The sequence below is a fragment of the Myotis nattereri genome, assembly GCF_964212035.1.
Source record: "Myotis nattereri genome assembly, chromosome: 2".
Classification (NCBI taxonomy): Eukaryota; Metazoa; Chordata; class Mammalia; order Chiroptera; family Vespertilionidae; genus Myotis; species Myotis nattereri.
This window is the reverse complement of record NC_138076.1, coordinates 91,839,591-91,864,602: the sequence shown is the minus strand read 5'-3', so window position 1 is coordinate 91,864,602 and position 25,012 is coordinate 91,839,591. Positions and strand designations below refer to the sequence as shown.

The following is a 25,012-nucleotide window of genomic DNA, read 5'->3' as shown; positions in this document are numbered from 1 at the left end:
ACTGGGCCGGCCGGGGAGGGCTGTTGTGGGGAGTGAACCGGCAGGGGAGGGCAGTTGGGGGTGACCGGGCTGGCAGGGGAGGGCAGTTGGGGATGACCAGGCTGGTAGGGGAGGGCAGTTGGGGGTGACTGGGCTGGCAGGGGAGTGGTTAGGGGGTGATCAGGCTGGCAGGCAGATGAGCAGTTGAGAGCCAGCAGTCCCAGATTGTGAGATAGAGCCTAAACTGGCAGTCGGACATCCCCCGAGCGGTCCCAGATTGAAGAGGGTGCAGACTGGGCTGTGAGACACTCCCCCACCCAGTGCACAAATTTTGTGCACCAGGCCTCTAGCATTTTTATAAAAATGAATATTTTAATACAACATGGGACTCTTCTTTAAAGTCAATCCTATTTTTAGTCTGTTAAGATAAGTAACTATATACTAATAAAGACCAAAGAAAAATTAACATGATTATAATAATAATGACAGTAATACTACTACTAATGGACACTGAGAACTTACTCTTTACTAAGTGCTTTTTGTATATTAGTTCATTTAATCCCCACAACAAACTCTTAGTAAGGTAGTATAATATTAGCTTATAAATACCATCATGTAATATTTCAATCACTTGTTTTGAAAATTTAAGACATCTTTCAAGAATGAGTCATATTCCCAGGAGTGAGAACGTAAAATGGTACAACCACTTTGGAAAATAGTTTCTCAGTTTCTTTAAAAGTTGAGAATACACTTATCATGCAACCATTTTACTCCTAAATATTTACTCAAAAGAAAACATATGTCCATACAAAGACTTAAAATTAAAGTTAATGTATGACCATGCCTAATAGCCAACATCAAATGCTGGATATTAAGTATGTTGGCCTAGAACAGCTGATACAGAGAAAAGATCATAGTAACTAGGCATATTAGCCATATTTACAGAGTAATAGTAAATAACTTATTATGGTCACACTTTTTAAAATTCATTCAGTGGACACTGATCAACCTGTCTTCTCATGATGATAATGATCATCCTCATTTTGTTTTTTAAAATTAAATTTCTTGGGGTCACATTGGTCAACATGAACATATAGGTTTCAGGTGTGGGTTTCTATGTTATAAGATCTATATATTGCAGTGTGCCCAGCACCCAAAGTCCAATCTTCTCCTGTCACCATATATTAGGAGTCCTTTTCCCAACATCCCCTTCCCTCTGGCAACCACCACACTGCTATTTGTGTTCATGAGTTTGTTTTATATCCCATATGAGTGAAATTATATGCTTCTTAGCTTTTTTTTACTTATTTCACTTAGCATAATGTTCTCAAGTTCTATCCATGTTGTTGCAAATGGTGCTATATCACCCTTTCTTATGGTTTAGTAGTATTCTATTTTGTCTATGTACCACATCTTCTTTATCCAGTCCTCTATCGCAGGACACTTTGGTTGTTTACATGTTTTGGCCACTATGAATAATGCTGTAATGAATATAGGGGTGCATATATCTTTGTGAATACATGTTTTTCAGGCTGTTGTGTTTCTTTGGTATATACCTAGGAGAGGGATTGGTGGGTCATATGGTGGCTCTATTTTTACTTTTTTGATCAATCACCAGACTGCTTTCCATAGTGGTTGTACCAGACTACATTTCCACCAGTAATGAATGAGAGTTCCCTTTTTTCTACAACCTCTGCAACACTTGCTATTACTTGTCTTGTTGATAATAACCATTCTAACAGGTGTGAGATGGTATCTCATTGTAGTTTTGATTTGCATTTCCTTAATTGCTAGTGAGGTTGAACATCTTTTCATATATTTATTGGCTGTTTGTATGTCTTCTTGGGAGAGGTGTGCTTTCAGGACGTCAGCCCACTTTTTTGATTGGGTTGTTTGGTGTTGATTTTGAGTTCTTTATATATTTTGGAAATTAAACTTTTGTTGGAGCAACTGTTTGCAAATATCATCTCCATCTGGTTAACTGCCTCTTTGTTTTGTTTTCAGTTTCTTTTGTCGTGCAGAAGCCTTTTAGTTTGATATGGTCCCATTCATTTATTTTTGTCTTTACTTCCCTTGCCTTTGGAGTCAAGTTCATAAAATGTTCTCTACGACTAAGGTCCATAAGTTTGGTACCTATAGTTTCTTCTATGTAAATTATTGTTTCAGATTTTATATTTAGGTCTTTGACCCATTTTGAGTATATTTTATACATGGAGACAAATTGTAATCCAGCTTCATTCATTTGCATGTGGTTTTCCAGTTTTCCCAACACCAATTATTGAAGAGACTGTATTTAGTCCATTGTGTGTTTCTGGCTCCTTTATTGAAACTTGTAAAAAATGAAGTTACATATATAGTGTAGTTTTTTCTTTTGAGTGCATGTCATCTTCATCTTCCTTTGTTAGTTCAGAACTTTTATGTTTTTGTTGTCACAAATTATCCCTGTTTATACTGTAAGTTTTTGGTGATCTTATTCTTAGTATTGTGACCTTATGTTCTTTGTTTCAGGTAGAATAACCCCTTTGAGTGTTTCCTGCAATGGAGGTTTTCTGGTGTTAAAATCCCTCAGCTTCTGTATGTCTGGGAACATCTTTATTTCTCCTTCATATACAAAGAATAATTTTTCTGGGTATATTATTCGTGGCTGGTAATTTCTCTTTCAAATGTTTGAATATTTGGTTCCACTCTCTTCTGGCTTGCAGATTTTCTGCTGAGAAGTTAGATGAAATTCTGATGCGTTTTTCTTTACAGGTCACTTCCTTTTTTTCCCTGACTGCTTTGAGAACTTCTTCTTTGTCATCAACATTTGAGTTTCAATACCAAGTGCCTTGAAAAGGGCCTCTTTGGATTGAGGTAACTAGGTGTTCTTTTTTGTTTCTTGGATTTGAGGACCTAGTTTTTTCCATATGTTTGGGAAGTTCTCATCCAATATTTGTTTGAATAGACTCTTTGTTCCCTGCTCCCTCTTCTTCCTCTGCAATGCCTATAATTCTAATATTGCTTTTTCTGATGAAGTCAGATAGTTCTTGTGGAACTCTTTCATTTTTCTTTATGCTTAGGTCTCTCTCTTCTTCCCTCTGCACCATTTTTAGGTGGCTATCTTCGTTTTCACTAATTCTTCTCTCCATCTTGTTGGCTGTTTTCTTTGCACGGTTCACTTTTTAATCTCTTTAATTGCATGCTTCATTTCCAGGGTTTCTGATTGTGTGTGTGTTTTCTGTAAATATATTTTTATTGATTTCACAAAGGAATGGAGAGAGATAGAAACATCAATGATGAGAGAGTCATTGATTGGCTGCCTTCTGCATGCCCCACACTGGGGACTGAGCCCCACAACCTGGGCATGTGTCTCTTTTTCTTTTCTTTTTATTATAGCACAACTTATATATTTCAAACGGACAACAAATTAGTATCACTTACAGTATCTTAAGATAAACTGCCTTTGAATAGGAGCTTCCTTTCCAGTACTTTGATGTCTACATGACGTATCTAGAAAAGTTACTACTGTGGAAATTGAAGACTGCTTAAATCGAATGGGGGAGGGGTGGGCCTGTGATTTTCTTTTTGATTAGTTGCTGTAACACTGTCCTTTAGGTGGCTGAGGGAGTGACATACTTTCACTAGACATCATTAGGTGCCAAAGCTCGTGCAGGACATGTTTGATACTATATGAACGATGCCATTTCTCTAGCACTAATACGGCCCTTGGGTCCACCACTCCATTAGAACTATTAACTCCATTCATATTAATTTTTGTTACAAATCTTACAACATGGGGTACTTTAGGGTATTTAGGTCCACATTCTATTTTAAGGCTGTACATTCGGTTTTCATAAACTGTCCTTAGAGGCCCAATTATCATCCCTGTCCATCTTGTAAGTGTCATGTCTTCATCATCTTCTACACCCCAACTAATTGTGCAATCTCCTCCTCCTTTCTGGCCTTCTTCAAGTCCTTCCAACAGTCAAAAATTGCGAGGGACTTTTACTCCCAAGCCCGTGCTGGCTGCCATCTTGCGTCGCTGTCGCTTGAAGACCGGCCTTCACTTGAAGTTTGACTGTTCTGTGGGCTGGATGTTTTTCTGGGCTCAAATCAAGGTATTGGCAGGGCTGTGATGTTTTCTGAAAGTTCTGAAGGTGAGACTATAACAGTTTGAGCTCCTCTTAGTTCCTGTTGCTCTCTGGGCATGTGTCTTGACCAGGAATCGAACCCTGACCTCCTGGTTCATAGGCTGATGTTCAACCACTGACCCATGCTGCCTGGGCATGATTGGTTCTTTTTTAAAATTTCAATTTCATTGGTAAAGTACTTGTTTTGTTCATTTTTTTCTGGGTGCATTTAATTGCCTATCTGTATTTTCTCACATCTTGTTGAGTATTTTCAGAAATGCAATCTTGAAATCTGTCATTTATATCACGTATTTCCATGTGTTCCAGTTGACTTACTGGGGATTTTCCATTTTCTTTCTGATCATCCTCATTACTGTGGCTATTCATGGTATTTACTGTTTTCCTTTGCCTAGGCATTTATATACCAGCTTCCTTTGTAGAGGTCTTTCTACTATTTTCCAGTAGATGGTGCTGCATCACAAGATTTTTTAGTTCTGTGATCTCCTAATCTTGACCTCCATGGCTTTCATAAGACAGTACAGCTGTGCTGTTGGGGTGGGTTTGGTTTTGCACTCACTGTATTGGTGACCCCTGACCTCCATGGGAGTCCCACCTCAAGCTCCCCACCTGGGGATCTGTCACAGAGGGAAACAGCAGTTCTACTATAATTGTTCTTGGTTTACAGATAATACGCTCCTCGCACCAACTCCAAGGGCAACCAGAGGCGAATTTGGGGAGTCCAACAAGTGCCAGGGCTCTGTGGTTCTGTTTCTTTCTCTGAAGCACCACAGTTTGCCCCAACTGTGGAGAACTGCATGGAAGAATCCTGTGCTCTATCAGGCATCTGCTGACTTAGACACTGTTCACCCTGCTGTACTGCCCCACAATGTTCTCTGTTCCTCCCGGCTGAAGAAAGTGCCTCCCAGTGCCAGCTTCCTCCCTTCTCCACACCAGCTACAGGGCTATGTCTGTGGGCTGTGAACATTTTCCTCCCTTCTCATCTCCCTGTTTATTCCTGGTTACCCATCTTTAGATGTTTCAATATAGGAGTTTCTCAGGCATGCCTCTGTATTGAGCAGAGACTTCTTTGTTGAATTATAGCTAGTTAACTTGTTGTAATTTCAAGAGGAGAGGATCTCTCACACCACCATTCCTGATGTTTCATCATTATTAACTAGAGGCCCAGTGCACAAAATTCGTGCACAGGTAAAGTCCCTAAGCTTGGCTGGCGATCATGACCGATCGGGGCCTTCCAGCTGCCGGCTGGGGCCTTCCTTCCCCAGTTGCCGGCTGAGGCCTTCCTTTGCTCTGCGCTACCTCCTGGTGGTCAGTGCACATCATAGTGAGTGATTGAACTCCCAAGGGGACACTGTGCATATTAGCCTTTTATATATATAGAAGATTGATGTTAATAGCTGCGACTATCTATTGAATGTGAACTATGATTCAGGCATTATGCCTGACACTTTAATTATATTATTTTATTTAATCCTTGAGATTAGCTCCATTTCATAAGTGATGGATGGGAAACTCAGAGAGGTTAGTATGGCATAATCTGAGGCTGAATAATCCAGATACCCAAACCAAATCTCTCCAGGATAAGCAATAGGGTATAGGACTATATTCTTTGCAGCACTAGTAAGAACTTAGTGGGGAGCAAAATGTGGTAATCATGGGACAGAAGAACTCATTCATTTGTTCAGTAAATAATTATTGAATGCCAACTATAAGTCAGGCATTATTTTAGGTGGTAGGGAAACAACAGTGAATAAAGACTAAATTTAGGTTTGCACATTATTGCTATTCTTGTATTTAATTGGGGGAAAATGACATTCAAATGTAATATAGCTTATTAAAACAATACCTTCCTTAGAGTAAATTGACATAAATTTGTGCATTACTTTCCTTATTAGAGTTTCATTATTTTATACTATTTTGTAAAATACATATAACTTTTATTACCTCCTTGCTAGCTACTTTGATTTTAAAAAAGCAAGCTGGCTCTTTCAAGAATCCAAGTGTCTCTTCTGGCTATTCATTAGATGGACAATAGCAATTGCCCTGACAACAAATTCCCTCTCTGAGGCAAGCTTAACAGTTGCCACTTCATTAGGGGGAAGGTGATCCTTTCCCCATGCCTGTGCATTTCCTTTTCATCACACAGGACAGAATGCAGTCAGCACAATACAGGGTGGGGTGTTCTCTTAGCTTCAACTTCATTTAAATATATAAACATTGATTGAATTAACTCCTTTCCTTTATGGATATATAGTTTATCCCAATTTGTTCAAAAATAAATTTTAAGATTTAAAATAACGAATTCCTATTATCTGTAAGCCACTTTGCTAGGTGCTACTATATTATAAAAATCACTGAGACCTAGCCCCTAATATCATGAGCTTATTGAACAGTAGGAAAACCAGTAAACGATAGAAAGTTTACATGAGTCACTGGAGGGGGGGCTTAGGAACTTAAATATTAAATATAAAATTATGTCTACCAAGGTCCAAAAAGCTTACAATCTTTAGAATTGGAAGTAACTTGTAAGCTGGTGACCATTTGTATTGAGTTTCTTCAGTTATTTTATCAGTAAATCAAACTTAATGCCAAACAAAAAGATATTCTTATTTCTCTTTAATTATACTTAAAATGGCAAATTTGAAGGATTTGACTTTTTGCCTAAAGAAGAAAGGAGAAAAAAACAAAGAACAGATTGTGCACTAAGAAAAAAACACTACAAGTCTGCTAAATATATTCCTTGAATGTTCCTCATCCCATCTCCTACGCAATCACTAAATCAGTAAGTTAGGTCTACCAATTCTATCTCCTCTTCTAGACAGTGAGATGCCTTAAGGCAGAAACCAGTGTATCTTTCTGCAATAGTACACAGGTACACTGCAAATAGTGGGAGATCAATGTTCTACTCCAAATTAGTAGCCAATCTATAGCTCTGGATTCATGTGGCTGGTAGTCACCCCTTACTTCCCATTGCCTCACAGAATGAAACATTTCAAGAGAAAAATATGACAAAGGCTAGCAATGTCAGCAAGTACATTCATAAGCAGGATCCATGCCAATGACAGGATGGAATATTTAAATACCTGATTATTATGCAATCAAGCATTAAGGACATTTATGAAAGATAGAATTTTTCTATACATGAGAAATAGTGTTGTTCTTTTCTTAACAAACCTGTTTCAGGTGCCTCTTCAGTAGCTGCCTTAACATCAAAAATATTAAGTCTCTTTCCCTTAAATATACTTTTCCTAAAATTAAAGAAGAAAAAATAATTTATTCAATGAGTATTTATACACTGCCAATAAAAATTGTTTATGAGAAAAAAATTTATATAAAGTATTCAGTGTAGATATTAAAGTAATTCCACTGATGACACCAGACATTTTAATTAAACTGCCATATTTTTAAGACTAATAACTAAAAATAGGAACAGATGAACTTGAATTTTTACATCATAATACAACAAAACAGTGAAAAGCCTAATTTCCAAAACACCTAATTGTAAAGATTAGCCTAATTTGCCATAATTTTTATTTGCTCCATCTCATATTAATGTTTTAGAAAACTCAATGTTGTGGGAAACTATCAAAATATGGAAAATTAGAAGTTGTCATAAATGAATCTAGAACTTTGGTCAAGATATCAAAGTAGGTTAACTCTGTGTTCACTTCCTCCTGAGACCATATCAAAATTACACAACTAACAAAAAAATGTACAACTAAATTATAGTACAACCACCCTTGAGAAACACCAGAAGACTAACAAAACAGAACTCCTATCACTAAGAATAAAAAGGAGTAGCCTCCATGATACTGATAGAAGGAGCGGAGATTTGAAAGACTGGTCCCAAACTCACATGTGTTAGTTATAAATCGGGAGGGATAGCTCTGATGTAGAGGTCCTTCCTGAGGTTGAGGAGTCCCAGCCCAATACTGGGCATCCAGCCTAGACCAGTGGTCGGCAAACTGTGGCTCAAGAGCCACATGAGGCTCTTTGGCCCCTTGAGTGTGGCTCTTCCTAAGCCTTAGGAGTACCCTAATTAAGTTAATAACAATGTACCTGCCTATATAGTTTAAATTTAAAAAGTTTGGCTCTCAAAAGAAATTTCAATTGTTGCACTGTTGATATTTGGTTCTGTTGACTAATGAGTTTGCCGACCACTGCCCTAGACCATCAGTGGCAGGAATAGGAGTCCCCACAACATCTGGCTATGAGAATTAGCTTGGATTCAGCCCGGGTGAGAGGGAGGTCTGCTAGAGTTCCAGGCTTTCCTCTTAAAGGGCTTATTCACTAAGGAACTCACTGACTTTGAATTGGGGTAGTTGCTCAAAGCACCAGGGACAAACAGGGAAGACTGAATTGTCTGGCTTTAGGGTGTAGGTTGGAGGAGCAGTTCTCTTCAGTACTAAAAATGCTGGCAGGTGCCACTGTCCTTTTGCTGAGCCCTCCCCCTATCCAGCCTGCTAGTGCCATATCTGAGTCTCCATCAAACTTGTTCACCCTGGTAATTCCCTGAGAACCCATCCCCACATAACTTGTGCACATGGCAGAACCTTTCAGTGGCTGTTATTCACAAGTGGCTGGCCTCAGCCCTCAATGTAGACTTACCTAAAATCTCTGAAAGGTTCCAAACAACCCCAAAAAAGAAGTGACCAGCCTCAGTGTGCCCTATAACTCTTGCTAAGTAGTCCCAGCACTGGTGGCAGCTGGCTTCTGGCATTGGTTTGCAGCCTAGCCTCTCCCAGGCACCTCCAAACTCAGCAGAGGCAGCTACCAAACACTCACTTTGTAGGTCCTACCAAGTGGCCTCAGGGTTGGGCACAGGTAGCAGCTGACTTGGGCCTGTAATGATACCCGCCCCCCACCCCCCCCACCCCCAAGAGGCCCCAGAGCCAACACACCAAGAGGCCAGCTTCAGAGCACACCACAGCACCACCCAATTAGTTCCACAAATGACATAGCAGGCATCAGAGCCCTGCTACAGCAAATCCCACTCTGTGGGGTCAGCCCCCAAACAACAGCTTGTCTGCTGTAGTCATGGCCAATCTTCACAACTAGTCAGTCTGAAGGTCAATCCCACCCACTCAATGATGTGCCAATAGCAATCAAGACTTAACCACAACAAGAAGGTAAACACAACCCATACAAGGAACATTTCTGGAGCACCTGGCTCAGGTGATCAGGAAGACTGTGCCACTGCACCCCATAGGACACCTACCACATAAGGCTACCCTGCCAAGACTGGGAGATGGATCAGATCCACCTAATACATAGAAACAAACAGGGAGGCAGCCAAAATGAGGAGGCAAAGAAACATGTCTCAAATGAAAGAACAGATCAAATCTCCAGACAAAGAACTAAACAAAATGGAGGCAAGCAATCTACTAGATGCAGAGTTCAAAACACTGGTTATAAGGATGCTCAATGAACTTAGGGGAAGAGTAGATGAACTCAGTGAGAACTTACACAAAAAGATAGAAGTCATAAAAAAGAACTTGTCAGAAATGAAGAATACAAAATCAGAAATGAAGAATACATTAGATCAGTCGTTCTCAACTTTCCTAATGCCGAGACCCTCTAATACAGTTCCTCAAGTTGTGGTGACCCCTAACCATAAAATTATTTTGTTGCTACCTCATAACTGTTATTTTGCTACTGTTATGAATCGTAATGTAAATATCTGATATGCAGGATGTATTTTCATTGTTACAAATTGAACATAATTAAAGCATAGTGATTAATCACAAAAACAATATGTAATTATATATGTGTTTTCTAATGGTCTTAGGCGACCCCTGAGAAAGGGTCATTCGACCCCCAAAGGGGTCTCGACCCACAGGTTGAGAACCGCTGCATTAGATGGAATCAATAGCAAATTACATGAAGCAGAGGATAATATCACTGGTTTGGAAGATAAGGTAGCAGAAAACACCCAATCAGAACAGCAAAAAGAACAAAGAATAAGAGAAAATGAGAATAGTTTAAGGGACCTCTGGGACAACATTTGCATCACAGAGGTACAAGAAGAGAAACATCGAAGGATTGAAAACCTATTTGAAGAAATAATGACTGAAAACTTCCCTAGCCTGGCAAAGGAAATAGACATACAAGTCTAGGAAATGAAGAGTCCCAAACAAAATGAACCCAAAGAGGCCGCCCGCACACACAAAAATGTTGCTAAAGTCAGCAGTTTTCTTAAAGGCAGAAAATAAAGCCTGTTTTTAAAAATATGTATGTGTGTTTTTTAAATTGATTTTTAGAGAGAGAAGAAGGAAGAGGGAGAAGAAAAAGAGATAGAAACATCAATGAAAGAGAAACAGATTGGCTGCCTCCTGCACACCCCCTACTGAGGATTGAGCCCGCAATCCGGGCATGTGCCCTGACGGGGAATTGAACCAATGACCTCTTGGTGCATGGATCGATGCTCAACCACTGAGCAACACTGACCAGGCTACATGTTTAATTAGAAATTATAATTATAAATGATTGCAGATAAATCAAAACATTCCCACTTACAAAGCAATGGTTCTGGCCTGGCCGGTGTGGCTCAGTGGTTGAACATAAACCAATGAAAGAGAAGGTCATGGTTTGATTCCCAGCCAGGGCACATGCCCGGGTTGCAGGCTCAATCCCCAATAGGGAGCATGAAGGAGGCAGTTGATTGATGATTCTCTCTCATCACTGATGTTTCTACCTCTCCCTTCTTCACCCTTCCTCTCTCTGAAATAAATTTAAAAAAATTAAAAAGCAAAACAAAAACTAAGCAATTGTTCTGTAATTTTAAAATAATAATGAACTTTCTTTACATAACTATTTTTAACTATTGAAATTAATGTCAGGTAACTTTTCCTTGTATATTTTAATCAACTGCTGTATCCCTCAATTCACATTCATGTTTGAGTACATTTACTGGCAGATTAAAACCAGTTTATAAAGATAGGGTTAGCCTGGCTGGTATGGCTCAATGGTTGAGAATCGATCCAAGCACTGAGAGGTCATAGGTTCAATTCCTGGGCAAGGCACATGCCTCCACTGCGGACTCAATCCCTAGTAGGGGATGTGCATGAGGCAGCTAATATATGTGTCTCTCATCAATGTTTCTATCGCTCTCCCTCTCCCTTTCTCATATTTTTTTAAAAGGTAGGGTTAATTTTTAAAATAATTTTGCATTATTTTTGGGATCAAATTACTTTTTTTCTACTAAATTCAACTGAAAAATGTAAAGTCCATATTAAAATTAGACAAGGTGATTTCACATCACATATTTCCCTCTAGCAAGTTCCCAAGTATTGTAAACATAGGCATCTGTGCTCCAGAACTATTCTCAGTGTCTTGCATTCTTCTCCCTACCAAGCATCCCTCAACCTCAAGTCAGGTGAACAGATTGATGGATTAAAGTAATTCACAGCCGTAACCAGTTTGGCTCAGTGGATAGAGCATCGGCCTGTGGACTGAAGGGTCCCGGGTTCGATTCTGGTCAGGGGCATGTACCTTGGTTGCGGGCACACCCCCAGTAGGAGGTGTGCAGGAGGCGGCTGATCTATGTTTCTCTCTCATCGATGTTTCTAACTCTCTATCTCTCTGCCTTCCTTTCTGTAAAAAATCAATAAAATATATATTTAGGAAAAAAAAGAAAAGTAACTCACAGTAAAGAGGGAATGATTCAGCAAAGCATGGAATTTTAAAAGCACAATGTAGTAAAGAGGAAGGGAAGGAAACAATTTGCTGTGCAACTACGAAATATGGTTTATACATGTTTCTTTCCTATTACTCAAGAAAGACACTAAGCCAGGCTTCACTTTCAGCATTTTATAGATGGAGAAACAAAACGATTTCCCCAGTCACAGAATTAGTCAGTGGCACAGTGCTAAAATTCTATGGCAGACTAGTGTGACTCTAAAGTCGGTGCTCTGTGACTCACACCTCTCTGTCTCTAACTGAAAAAAAATCAGAACAGCCTGGACTGTCTCAGTCTGTCCCAAGTCAGAGCAGGGTGAACAACTTGGTATCCCACCATTGCTTCCCCTTTTCTAGAATTCTTTAATCAGCTTTTTAACACAGTCATTATCTATACTAACAATAGAGAAATATGCAAATTGTCCAGGACACCATCACAGTAAAGACCAAACAGCAGGCTGATTGGGGTAACAAGGCCGGCAGGGGGGTGAGGGATGACCAAACGACTGAATAGCAGGTTGCATGGGGCGAGCAGGCCGGTGGGGGTGAGGGGGCCGTTGGGGGTGACCAGGCTGGAAGGGGGCAGTTGGGGGCGAACAGGCTAGCAGGGAAGAGCGGTTGGGTGTGACCAGGCTGGCAGGGGAGGGCAGTTGGGGACCATCAGGCTGGCAGGGGAGGGCAGTTGGGGGTGACCAGGTCTGCAGGAGAGGGCAGTTGGGGGCAATCAGGCCAGCAGGAGAGGGCAGTTGGGGGCGATTGCGCCAGCAGAGGAGCAGTTAGGCATCAATCAGGCTGGCAGGGGAGTGGTTAGGCGGTGATCAGGCTGGCAGGCAGACGCGGTTAGGGGCAATCAGGCAGGCAAGTGGTTAGGAGCCAGCAGTCCCAGATTGTAAGAGGAAACTCCGACTGCCAGTTCGGGATCAGGCCTAACCCAGCAGTTGAACATCCCCCAAGGGGTCCCAGATTGGAGAGGGTGCAGGCCGGGCTTAGGGACACGCCCCCCTGCACAAATTTCATGCACCAGGCCTCTAGTATGCACATAAATCCCTTTCCTACTTTTTTAGCTTCTCTCTGCTGCCTTCTAATTTTTAATGATAGCTAATACCATTAAAAATTAAACTATGGTATAGCATTCTGATGTAGTTGCATGGAATTATCTCAAAGACTGATTAAAAAAAGATTCAATTTAAATATTCTTGAGGAATCTTAAGTAAAACTCTAATACACATCCTACTTTATTCAATAATATATCATAGCTGTAAAAATCACTTTAAATTAGTAATTCAAATATTCTTCCAAAGTCACTATAACCTCTTGAACTTCTTTTGTTAATTGCTTACCATATTTTCCAATCTTCCTGTACAAATTAGTAATTTAACACTTGGAAGGAACTAACTCAAATTGCGGAGATTGTACTTAAAATCCATAAAATATACATCAAAAACATTCCATTTGTGAGCCCATATGCTATAAAGTTCAGTTAGTTTTTGTCAGACCATGCTAAATATCTGGTTCCCCAACTATCATTTTATGGGCTTGTGAGAGAACAAAAGAAACCAGAAACTTTATGTAAATACAGATAGCTTTCTATAATAAAATATGTAAGGCAGGGCTTAGCATCTCTAAGAACTGCAAATTGCTAAATTCAAATTACCACAAGTAATCTACCACTTTAAGGTATTATAGGATCATCTTTTCTTTGACAATGAGTTAATTCTCTAAGGTATGAAAAAAGATTATTATATAGAGATAAAAAGGGTATATGAACTTACATTATTAGGCATACATCAGAATGAAAAATAATGTTTCTCTCAAAATGTTCATTTGTTCAGAATACAGTCAGCTCTACTTATTCTAAATCAGGAGACCTGTACGGCAGGGACCATTTTAATTTATGGTAAATAAAAGTTTAGGTATGTTAAACTCAGAAGATCTTTCCCTAGCCCTGGCTGGGTAGCAAAGATTGCAGGTGTGATCCCTCGGTCAGGGCACATACAAGAATCAACCAATGAATGCATAAATAAATGGAACAACAAATCAATGTTTCTCTCTCTCTCTTAAATCAATCAATGAGTAAAAAATAATCTTCCCCTCTCTAGGAAATGGTACATGGAGAATAAGGAGAAAGATATAAATACATTCATAATGTTCAGATACCTATCACCAATAATATGCATAGCAATGAAGTAAAACTACAGTGAAAACCAGATAGACTGCAAAGTTTCAATACCTTTTTCTAAGGTCGACGGTGTTCTCTTGGCCAACATAATTGTCAGATCCTTCATCAAACTGAATCTGATGAACTGGTCTTGTACTAGCTCTAGCTGTGGCAGATTTGACAACTTTCATATCTGATATTATGTTACTGAAACTGAAATAAGAAAAAATCAAGTGTATTACAAATTTTATCTATTGAATAATAGAAAACATGACTCATATCAATTAATTTTTATTTCATTCCTATGCAGTAATACAACATAATTTACATTTAAATAAAAGATAATATGTCACATATTAACATTCACAACCCACAGACCACTAAGATTTGTTTCCTTCTGTGTTCTAAAGATGTCAAAGTGGGGGGAAATGAGGACATCTGTAATAGTATAGACAATAAAAAAAAGTAATAAGAGAAAAAAAGAAGATGCTCTTCAGATGTGTCCATTTAAAATATAAATTAAAAGTGTCACTTATTGCCTGCTGCCTTGGCTCAGTGGTTGAGCACTGACCTATGAACCATGAGGTCACAGCCAGGGCACATGCCTGGGTTACAGACTCGATCCCTAGTGTGTGGCATGCAGGAAGCAGCTGATCAGTGATTCTCATCATTGATGTTTCTCTCTCTCTCTCTCTCTCTCCCTTCTTCTCTGAAATCAATAAAAATATATTTTAAAAATAAAAAAATAAAAGTGTCACCTATGTAAAATTATCAAGCATCTAGAGCAGTTGATATACAATCAGTATCTGTATACTTATCACATAGATTAAAACAACTAAATTAAAGTTGAAATTTAGCCATATTTATTGCCTTGCATTTTGTTCAAATACAAATAAATGAGTGATGTGACAGTCAAGTCATCTGTATTTTTTTTTAACTCCCTGAGAGAAATCTTACAGTATGCTCATTGAGAACTACTGACTTAGATTGCTCTGCAAAACAAAGCAGTGCCACCCCTGACTACATTTCAGCAGCAAGTGGTATAATTTGGTATAAAGTAATAAGAGATGAGAGAAGTGGAAGGATGTCAGCTAAAACTTAGTAAGAGGGAAAAAGAAAACAGGCTTGAAGATTATCATATTGTGCATAACACCAGAAAATTATTTAATGAGAAAAAATTAATCTTCTCAGAGAAACTTATTCTTTATTTATTTTTAGTAACATCACTAAATTTATCATTTCTTTCTAAGGAACAAGAAATTGTGTAACTTCTGAAAATAAAAATTAATCACTTAATTGTAATTTTACTTAAGACATCAGTTGTTTTTTTAAACAACTATGCCATTTATGAGGCATATGTTACATATAAATTAATATTTATGTATATAACTCAGTTACATGAAAATAGCCTATTTTGAGATACCAGTATTACTATTTGACATACTATTTGATTCACTAACCTAATTTTAGCTCTTTCTCCATTTTTCTGTGCCCTTGAGTCTTCCTCATGCTGCCGAAGCTGCCTGAGCAGCTCTGACTTGGTTGTCTGCTTGTCAAAAGGGAGAGAATCTGCAACAGCAGATGCAGCAGCCACCAACTCAGGATTCAGTGACTCACTTCTGGAAAAGAAAATGAAAAAGAAAAAAGAGGCATTACTAGTTTAGTGGAAAGTAAAATGATTTTTTCAGAGAAAATTTTTTTTGTGTTGTTGCTCAAAAAAGAATCATTCAGTCCTGGCCAGTGTGGCTCATATGTCGAAAGGTTGCTGGTTCAATTCCCAGTCAGGGCACATGCCCAGGTTGAAGGTTTGGTCCCTGGTCATGTATGGGAGGCAACCGATCAACGTTTCTCTCTCATATCAATGTCTCGCTCTCTCTCTCCCCGCTCCCTTCTTCTCTTTAAAATCAATAAAGACATATTAAAAAAAGTATCATTCAATTTCTGACAAAATCAAGAATTCTTAAATATTAGGTATCAGTTTTATATAAACTTAAATGTGAAATGGATATTTGCTGAAGCATAATACTAACTCAGAAAAATGTATTAAGGTGGAGGGATAAAGATCAGTCTTAAAACTTATAAATTATTGGATTTTTAATGAGGTGCCATTTTAATTCAAAAACAGTATATATTACAAACAAATATAAAAGTGACTAAACCTGTTCATAGAGAATATTTATTCATAGTAACCTAAAACTGGACACAACCCAAATGTTTACCATCAGAAGAAAAACAAATTGTGATATATCCATTTAGTTAGTGGAGTAGTACTTAGCTCACGCAACAAAATGATTGAAACTGCATTAAAAAAGTTAGTATAAAAATAGTATATACTGTATGACTCCATTTATATCAAGTTCTAGAAGAGGAAACATTAATCTAAAGTGAAAAAAATCAGGATAATGGTTGCCTTAGGACAGAAGTCTACTGCTTGGGAAGATGAAAATGGAAAATGTTCTGCATGTTGATAAATGTGTGGATTTCATGGACAGATTCATTTGTCAAAATCCTACAACTAAGATTTATACACTTCAGTGTATGTAAAAAAATCATCGTCGTCATCATGAGAAATGCTCACCTATCTGAATTCAAATAACAGACTCGGAGACAGAAGTATGACGAAAACGAGACTTTTAATACATTCTTGAGAGCAGGTGTCCAGTTGTACAGGCACACATGGATTAGCGATCACAGCCTATTTATCCCCTTAGGGTGTGAGAGTCCCTCCTTTGGTTCCTCATTGGCTGAGTACTATGAGGTTAACAGTTTCCTCATATGTCACCTAGGTCTTATTGTCTTCTATTGGGTTATTTAAAAAAATGGGTGGAGGCATTTTCTAGTTGTCTCCACCTCCCCTTATCTAGCTGAGGCGGGCATCTGGGGAGGGGGGAGTTTCTCACCAAGATACCGGCTCAGGTACATAGCTCTTTGTTCTTATACCCTTTTCCCTCCTCCCTACATTCTCTTTGCCCTGGGGAAATTCAGAGGCCCACTTCCTACAGTCATCAAGTAGAAGATGGAAAGTAGATGAAGGTACAGATGATACAAGAATGGAAAAATGTTGATTATTGAAGTTGGGTGACAGACAGGTACAAAAGGGTTCATTATTTAATTTTGTTTTTGTATTAATTTTTATTGATTTTAGAGAAAGAGGATCATTGACTTGCTGTTCCACTTATTTATGCATTCACTGGTTGACAATTGCACGTGCCCTGACGGTATCGAATCCGTAACGTTGGTGTATTGGGACAATACTAACCAACTGAGCTACTGGCAAGGGCCTACTTTATTTTAAATTTTCTATATCAAAAGGCTAAAGAAGTGATACTCTTCAGTAAATTAAGATAAGTTAATAGAAAAATATGCCAGATAGCCCTGACCAGGTAGCTCAGTTGGTTGGAACATCATTTCAATATACCAAGGTTTAGGGATCGATCCCCAATCAGGGCATATACAAAAATCAACCAACGAATGCATAAATAATTTGGAAATAGTCAATGTTTCTTTCTCTCTCTCTCAAATCGGTTAAAAATATTTTAAAATTTTTTAAAAAGAAAAATATGCCAGGCATAAAAAGAAATTATTTAAATTTTTTTTCCATTCTTTATTTTACTTTTAATCGAATTTATTGGGGTTACATTGGTCAATAAAAGTACATAGGCTTCAAGTATACAATTCTACAATACATCGTCTGCACATTGCATTATGCACTTATCATCGAAAGTCTAGTCTCCTTCCATCATCATTTATCTCCCCATTTACCATATTCCACCTGCTCCAAACCCTCATTTCTCTGGTAATTACCATACTGTTGTCTGTGTCCCTGAGTTGTTTTTTATTTTTAATTAAATATTTATTGTTCAGATTATTACAGTTGTTCCTTATTCCCCCCCATAGCTCCCCTCTACTCGGTTCCCACCCCACCCTCTGCCCTTACCCCCACGCACTGTCCTCATCCATAGGTGTACGAATTTTGTCCAGTCTCTTCCGCACCCCCCACACCCCTTTCCCCCTGAGAATAGTCAGTCAACTCCCTTTCTATGCCCCTGATTCTATTATATTCACCAGTTTATTCTGTTCATCAGATTATTTATTCACTTGATTTTCAGATTCACTTGCTGATAGACATGTATTTGTTGTTCATAATTTTTGCATATTAGACACCAGATAATGCTATAGAGAGCCAGGTATAGCAACACATTAATTTGGGTCTCACTCCTTGAGATTCTTGGTGACTTAAAAAATGTAAATAGGAGAAACCAAGATGGCGGCATAGATAAACACCTGAAATTGCTGCCTCGCACAACCACTTCAAAAATACAACTAAAAGCCGGAACCGGTTTGGCTCAGTGGATAGAGCGTTGGCCTGTGGACTGAAAGGTCCCAGGTTCGATTCTGGGAGCTTTATCTTTTTCTTCTTTTTCCTCTTCTTAAACAATACCTTTCAGCATTTCATATAATACGGGCTTGGTGGTGATGAACTCCTTTAGCTTTTCCTTATCTGTGAAGCTCTGTATCTGACCTTCAATTCTGAATGATAGCTTTGCTGGGTAAAGTAATCTTGGTTGTAGGTTCTTGCTATTCATCACTTTGAATATTTCTTGCCACTCTTTTCTGGCCTGCATAGTTTCTATTGAGAATCAGCTGACAATCTTATGGGTATTCCCTTATAGGTAACTAACAGTTTTTCTCTTGCTGCTTTTAAGATTCTCTCTTTGTCTTTTGCCCTTGGCATTCTAATTATGATGTGTCTTGGTGTGGTCCTCTTTGGATTCCTTTTGTTTGGGGTTCTCTGCACTTCCTGGACTTGTAAGTCTATTTCTTTCACCAGGTAGGGGAAGTTTTCTGTCATTATTTCTTCAAATAGGTTTTCAATATCTTGCTCTCTCTCTCTCCTTCTGGCACCCCCATAATTTGGATGTTGGTACGCTTGAAGTTGTCCCAGAGGCTCCTTACACTATCTTCATATTTTTGGATTCTTTTTTCTTTTTGCTTTTCCAGTTGGGTGTTTTTTGCTTCTTCGTATTTCAAATCTTTGACTTGATTCTTGCTATCCTCTAGTCTGCTGTTGGAACTCTGTATAATATTCTTTATTTCAGTCAGTGTATGCTTAATTTCTAGTTGGTCCCTTTTCATATCCTCGAGGGTCTCACTAAATTTATCAGCAGTTTCTAGAAAATTCTTGAAAAACCTTAGAAGTGTGGTTTTGAACTCTATATCCAGTAGTTTGCTTTCCTCCATTTCTGTCATTTGTGATCTGTTTTTGGCTCCGCATTTTTTATGCTTCCCTGTGTTGACAGAGTGGCTTTCTGTGCTAGGTGTCCTATAGGGCCCAGTGGCTCCACCTCCCCAATTACCTGAGGTGGACATTCTTGGTGCACCCCTGTGTGGGCTGTGTGCACACTTGCTGTAGTTAAGCCTTGATTGTTGTAGGTATCACTGGGAGAAATTGACCTCCAGGCCAATTGGCTGTAAGAATCAGCTTACAGTCTACGGTGGAGAACTTCTGTGCTGAAGACGCCCTTATGGGGCAAGACTTGCTTCAGTGGGGCTTTGGTGCTCACTGAATCTGCCCCCTGAGTGTGTCCCTTATAAATCTGAGGAGTTGAAATCTGGATGGTCCTACTCTGACCACTGGACACATTGGCACTTGGATATCTAAGGAGGTGCTAATTTAGCCTCGACTTGAGGCCACCCAGCAGGAACTATGGAGAGATCTGCAGATTCCTCTTCTTTGTTTGGGGTTTTGAGGTGCCCAGATGAGGCCCAGCTGTGAATCAATGCAAGCTGCTTTGGGGCCTTGGGCCTTCTTTTGGAAGTTCTGGTTCTCTCTGACCCAGCTGCATTTTTTTTAGGTAATTTTAGATTGCAAAGAACCAGGCCTTTCATATGCAAAAGCCTCTGTGCACAGCTTGGGTGGGGCAGGGTCTCAGGGAATCAACAAGGCAGAGCAAACAACTATGGCTGATCCTCAGCCCTGCCCTAAGAGGCCCTAGGTCTCAGTGTCCCGTGGTAATCGCTGCAATCACCTCTGAGAGAAAGTCGCCCTCATGTTCCGCCCGATGCCAGACAGTCCAGTTTCTCCCCATATGAGACTGGATCCCCAGAGACTCACCCGGAACTGGAGTTCAGAGCAGTCGGGAGCTTGAGACTCCCTCCCGATTGAAAAAGACAGCCGCGTCCTCAGTTGCTAGCCCTTTCTGCTTGCGCCTCCATACCTCTGCACTTTACTTCTGCACCTCCTCTGAGTCTCAGTGTGCTTTTCTCTTTCCTTCTAGTTGTAGAATTTCCACTCAGCCAGCCTTCCTGTGATTCTGGATGATGTCCGTTTTGTCTTTTAGTTGTATTTTTTTTTTAAAAAAAATATATTTTATTGATTTTTACAGAGAGGAAGGGAGAGAGATAGAGAGTTAGAAATATCGATGAGAGAGAAATATCGATGAGAGAGAAACATCGATCAGCTGCCTCCTGCACATCTCCTACTGGGGGTGTGCCCGCAACCCAGGCACATGCCCTTGACTGGAATCGAACCTGGGACCTTTCAGTCCGCAGGCCGACGCTCTATCCACTGAGCCAAACCGGTTCCGGCTTTTAGTTGTATTTTTGAAGAGGTTGTGCGAGGCAGCAATTTCAGGTGTTTATCTATGCCGCCATCTTGGTTTCTCCTATTTACATTTTTTAAGTCACCAAGAATCTCAAGGAGTGAGACCCAAATTAATGTGTTGCTATACGTGGCTTTCTATAGAATTATCTGGTGTCTAATATGCAAATTGAAGTTCCCAAATCCCTAAGAAGTTGCTGGATAAAGATTTTAACCCTTTTTGGTCCAACGTGGAGGCTGACTCGACAGACCAGGCACTAGGAGCAGGTCCAACGTCAAGCTGAGGTCTAGTGAGACAGATAACTTCAACATTCAATCCCATCAATTAATTTGGACCAGACTGTTTGAATTCCAAAAATAAAATTGGACCGCAAAGGGTTAAGGACTTTACTGAGATATGGGGGATCTAAAATCTGATTAGTACTAATTTTAACTGTTACCTGTGAATAAGGCTTAAACCTGATCTCAAATCACTGTGTTTCTTTCATAAACCACTTGTTAAGTATATTTTCAAATTTTAATTCAGTCAAACCTCAGCTCTGGACTATCTCCCATCGCAAACAACTCAGTTCTTGACCAAGTTGTTCACTTCAGTTCGAAACCTGATAACCCTTTCATTCTGATACATGACAAAAAGCGTCTCTCAGGGCACAAACAAAGGAGAGAATGAGTCAGTTTACTCCTAAACCTTGTGTTAAGACCACAGGAAATTGTGCTATGAATATGTTCATGTTTTTTCTTTTGTTGCTGGTGAAATGTACAATTAGCACAATTTTAAAATATAAAAACGCTATCAAGTGTGCTGATGTTGATAAGGGTATGAAAGTGCTCACAAAACAACAATCATAGGCAAAGGCAGAAAAACCACTGATTTGGAGAAAGGGGAAAAGCAGTTAGCCAGTGACAGCATTTTGGAGGCAATATGTGAAAAAACAAAGATGCTACACCCCTGGAATGAACGGTATTTGTTTAAGGCTAGTAGGGGTGGTTTGATAAATTTAAGATAAGAAGTGTTTGTTTATAGGTTAAACAGTACATTAGACATGTATTGTATATAAGAAAGGTTAAAACAGGGAATCATTTGAGGGTCTGGAATGGATTAATTTAATTTACATTATTTCTAATGGGGAAAAAATGATTTGGTTTTCAAACAAATCACTTCTCCAACAGTCTTCCGGAACAAATTAAGTTTAAGAACCAAGGTTCCACAGTATATATAGGGTGTCCCCCAAAAATGTATACACACACTTTGAATAATTATAAGGGCAGTGTTTATTAATATACATTTCATTTTCAAAAGTGAGGTATCAGCTGTTAAAATGTGTATACATTTTTTTGGTTCACCCTATTTGATCAGAATATGCAGACTATAGATGAGCATTCATTTTCTAGAACCATACATTTCATGACCATGGTGTTCTTTATATAGTCACTAGAGTCCCAGTGCACAAAAATTTGTGCACTCGGGGGGGAAGGAGGGGTTCCCTCAGCCCGGCCTGTGCCCTCTCGCAGTCTGGGACCCCTCGGGAGATAACGCCCTGCTGGCTTAGGCCTGCTCCCCGGTGGCAGAGGGCAGGCCAAATCCCTAGGTGCAGCCCCTGGTCGGGCTCAGAGCAGGGTCGATCAGGGGGTTGGGGAGCTCCCCCCTGTCACGCACAGAGCAGGGCCCATCAGGGGGTTGAGGAGCTCCCCCCTGTCACTCACAGAGTAGGGCCGACAGGGGAGTTGGGGCACCGCCCCCTGTCACACACAGAGCAGGGCGGATCAGGGGGTTGGGGCGCTGCCCTCTATCACCCACAGAACAGGGCCGATCAGGGGGTTGGGGCACGGCCACTGTCACACTCAGGGCAAAGCCGATGGGGAGGTTATGGCTCTACCCCATCACACACAGAGCAGGGCCCGTGTGTGTGTGTGTGGTGGGGGGAGGGTTGGGGCGCCACACCCTGTCACACACAGAGCAGGGCCAATCAGGGGGTTGGGGCGCCGCAGCCTGTCACACACAGAGCTGCAGGGCGATCAGGGGGTTGGGGAGCTCCCCCCTATCAGGCACAGAGCAGGGCTGATCAGGGGGTTGGGGCGCCTTCCCCTGTCACACACAGAGCCGCAGGGCGATCAGGGGGTTTGGGCGCTGCCCCCTGTAATGCTGATCCCGGTGCTGGGAGGCATATTACCCTTTTACTATATAGGATAGAGGCCTGGTGCATGGGTGGGGCTGGCTGGTTTGCCCTGAAGGGTGTCCTGGATCAGGGTGGGGGTCCCCACTGGGGTGCCTGGCCAGCCTGGATGAGGGGCTGGGGGCTGTTTTCAGGCTGGTGGGTGACGGAAGCTCCCAACCGCTCCTTTTTTTTCTTTTTTTTTTTTTTTTATTATTCTGGGCCAGCTTTAGCTCTGAGGCTCCAGCTCTTAGGCTTCCGCTGCTGAAAGCAGGTATCTGGTTTGTTTGGGTTCTATAATCGAAACAATGTATAACTCCAGCTCTGATATCCCGGCTCGCTGAAAGCAGGTTTCTGGGTTTTGTTTAGCTTCTATATTTGTTACAATGTTTCAAACTGCAGGCTCAGAGGCCGGCAAGGCAGGTGGGGAACGTTGGTTTCCTCCGTCACTGAATCAAGCAAGCCTCATGTTAGTTTCAAGCTGCCTGGCTGCTGGCCGCCATCTTGGCTGGCAGTTAATTTGCATATTGCCCTGATTAGCCAATGGGAAGGGTAGCGGTTGTACACTAATTACCATGTTTCTCTTTCATTAGATAGGATAACTTCTGGGTTTATAATTTGAAATATTCTAATTAACAAAAATTGTGGGGGAACCTCTATCATCAAAACACAGGGATCTTTCTACATATATATTTAACAAGGTGATGAGAACTTTTTAAAAAATGTTTTTATTGAATTTTTAGATGGAGATGAAGGGAGAGGGATAAATAGAAACATCGATGAGAGACAAACATAGATAGGCTGCCTTCTGCATACCCACTACTGGAAATTGAGCCCAAAACTTGGGCATGTGCCCTGACAGGGAATCAAACCTTCGACCTCTTGGTGCATGGAGATATGCTCAACCAAGTCACATGAGCTGGGCAGTGATGAGAACTTTTAAAAATATTTTTTAACAATCTACTCTATTCTATAATTCAGACTATTTCATGAATGCATACGTTTATACCCTTCTGTGCTTCTGAACTTCTTTAATATGAACTGTGTGACAATTTCAGAAAAGGAACCCTGAGGAAGTGAACAATACTATTTAGTGGACACGTAAATTGTCATAACTTTTTTCAGGCAATTTGGTGACATGCATCATAAATCTAAAAAATATATAAATTCTTTGACCTGGCAATTCCACTTCTGGGAATATTTGTCTACAGAAAACATATATGGAATTTGAAAAATTACTGTACACTCCAAACTCAAGATCTAAGAAATTCTATCCACTGTGCCTGAAAGGCAAACCATCTCCAAGCTATATAATTGGGAGATGTTTCTCATTCTAAGGCCCTCCATACAGAACAATGCTAAAATTCAGAAATGGCTTCTGAACAGAAATCAAATCCAGGGCAGTGTCAAGAAGTAAAGATGGCCATGGCTATAAACCCTTTGTTAAGGTCTTAGAAAGATTTAAATTAGTACCTCAAAGAGCCTTTCAAACAAGCAATTGGACTTCTAAGAAACTTAAGGGTGTGGTCCACCGCCTCTCAAGAACTCACGTAGAACAGGACCTTAGTTCCCAAACTGTGCCCTAAGGCTTCCTGGAGCACAACAGGGAATACAGTGGGGCCTTGACTTAAGAGTTATTTCCTTCCGAGACCGAGCTCCTTAAGGAGCTCGTTAACTCAAATTACTCTAACAACTCAATGCAAAAAATCTCCGAGAGACAGCTGGTATCTCAAAAAACTCGTTAGTCGGGACACTCGTAAGTCAAGGCCCCACTGTACTGTGTTTGTCACTGACCTGGTGAATAGTAACTCAAGATAATACACGCTTTTAACATTATACTACGGCATTCCTTTAGATGATATATACATGTGAAGGTGATTTTCTGGCAATTGCTGTGATAAAAGGCAAGTACTCTTAAAAAATTAATGCAGCACAGGAAATGAGAGTGGTGGTATCCAATTTTTTTATTTTTTATTTTTATTTATTTTAGAGAGAGGAAGGGGTGACAGAGAAAAATCAATTTGTTATTCCATTTATTTATGCCAGCGGTTCTCAACCTGTGGGTCGTGACCCCTTTGGAGGTCAAATGACCCTTTCACAGGGGTCGCCTAAGACCATCGGAAAACACATATATAACTATATATTGTTTTTGTGATTAATCACTATGCTTTAATTATGTTCAATTTGTAACAATGAAAATACATCCTGCATATCATATTTACATTACGAATCATAACAGTAGCAAAATTAGAGTTATGAAGTAGCAACAAAATAATTTTATGGTTGGGGGTCACCACAACATGAGGAACTGTATTAA

The 25,012-nt window shown here is 40.0% G+C and overlaps 2 protein-coding genes across 2 annotated transcripts in view; both read right to left on the bottom strand.

Moving 5' to 3' along the window:
* The window catches only part of MRPS31 (mitochondrial ribosomal protein S31), a 42,159-nt gene that overhangs the window by 9,154 nt on the left and 7,993 nt on the right, over positions 1-25,012 (bottom strand). The window contains exons 3-5 of the mRNA XM_081082824.1: positions 15,402-15,560; positions 14,014-14,154; positions 7,281-7,354 (exon numbers count right to left, since the gene is read on the bottom strand). Of these exons, the coding sequence (XP_080938950.1) occupies positions 7,281-7,354; positions 14,014-14,154; positions 15,402-15,560 (374 nt within the window). The remainder of the gene's footprint in view (positions 1-7,280; positions 7,355-14,013; positions 14,155-15,401; positions 15,561-25,012) is intronic.
* Positions 3,548-5,580, bottom strand: LOC308513039 (ubiquitin-conjugating enzyme E2 variant 1-like; the record flags this gene model as incomplete). Its single annotated transcript, XM_081082825.1, has 1 exon — positions 3,548-5,580. The coding sequence occupies exon 1, from the start codon at positions 3,863-3,865 to the stop codon at positions 3,548-3,550; it is 318 nt and encodes a 105-aa protein (XP_080938951.1). The 5' UTR covers positions 3,866-5,580.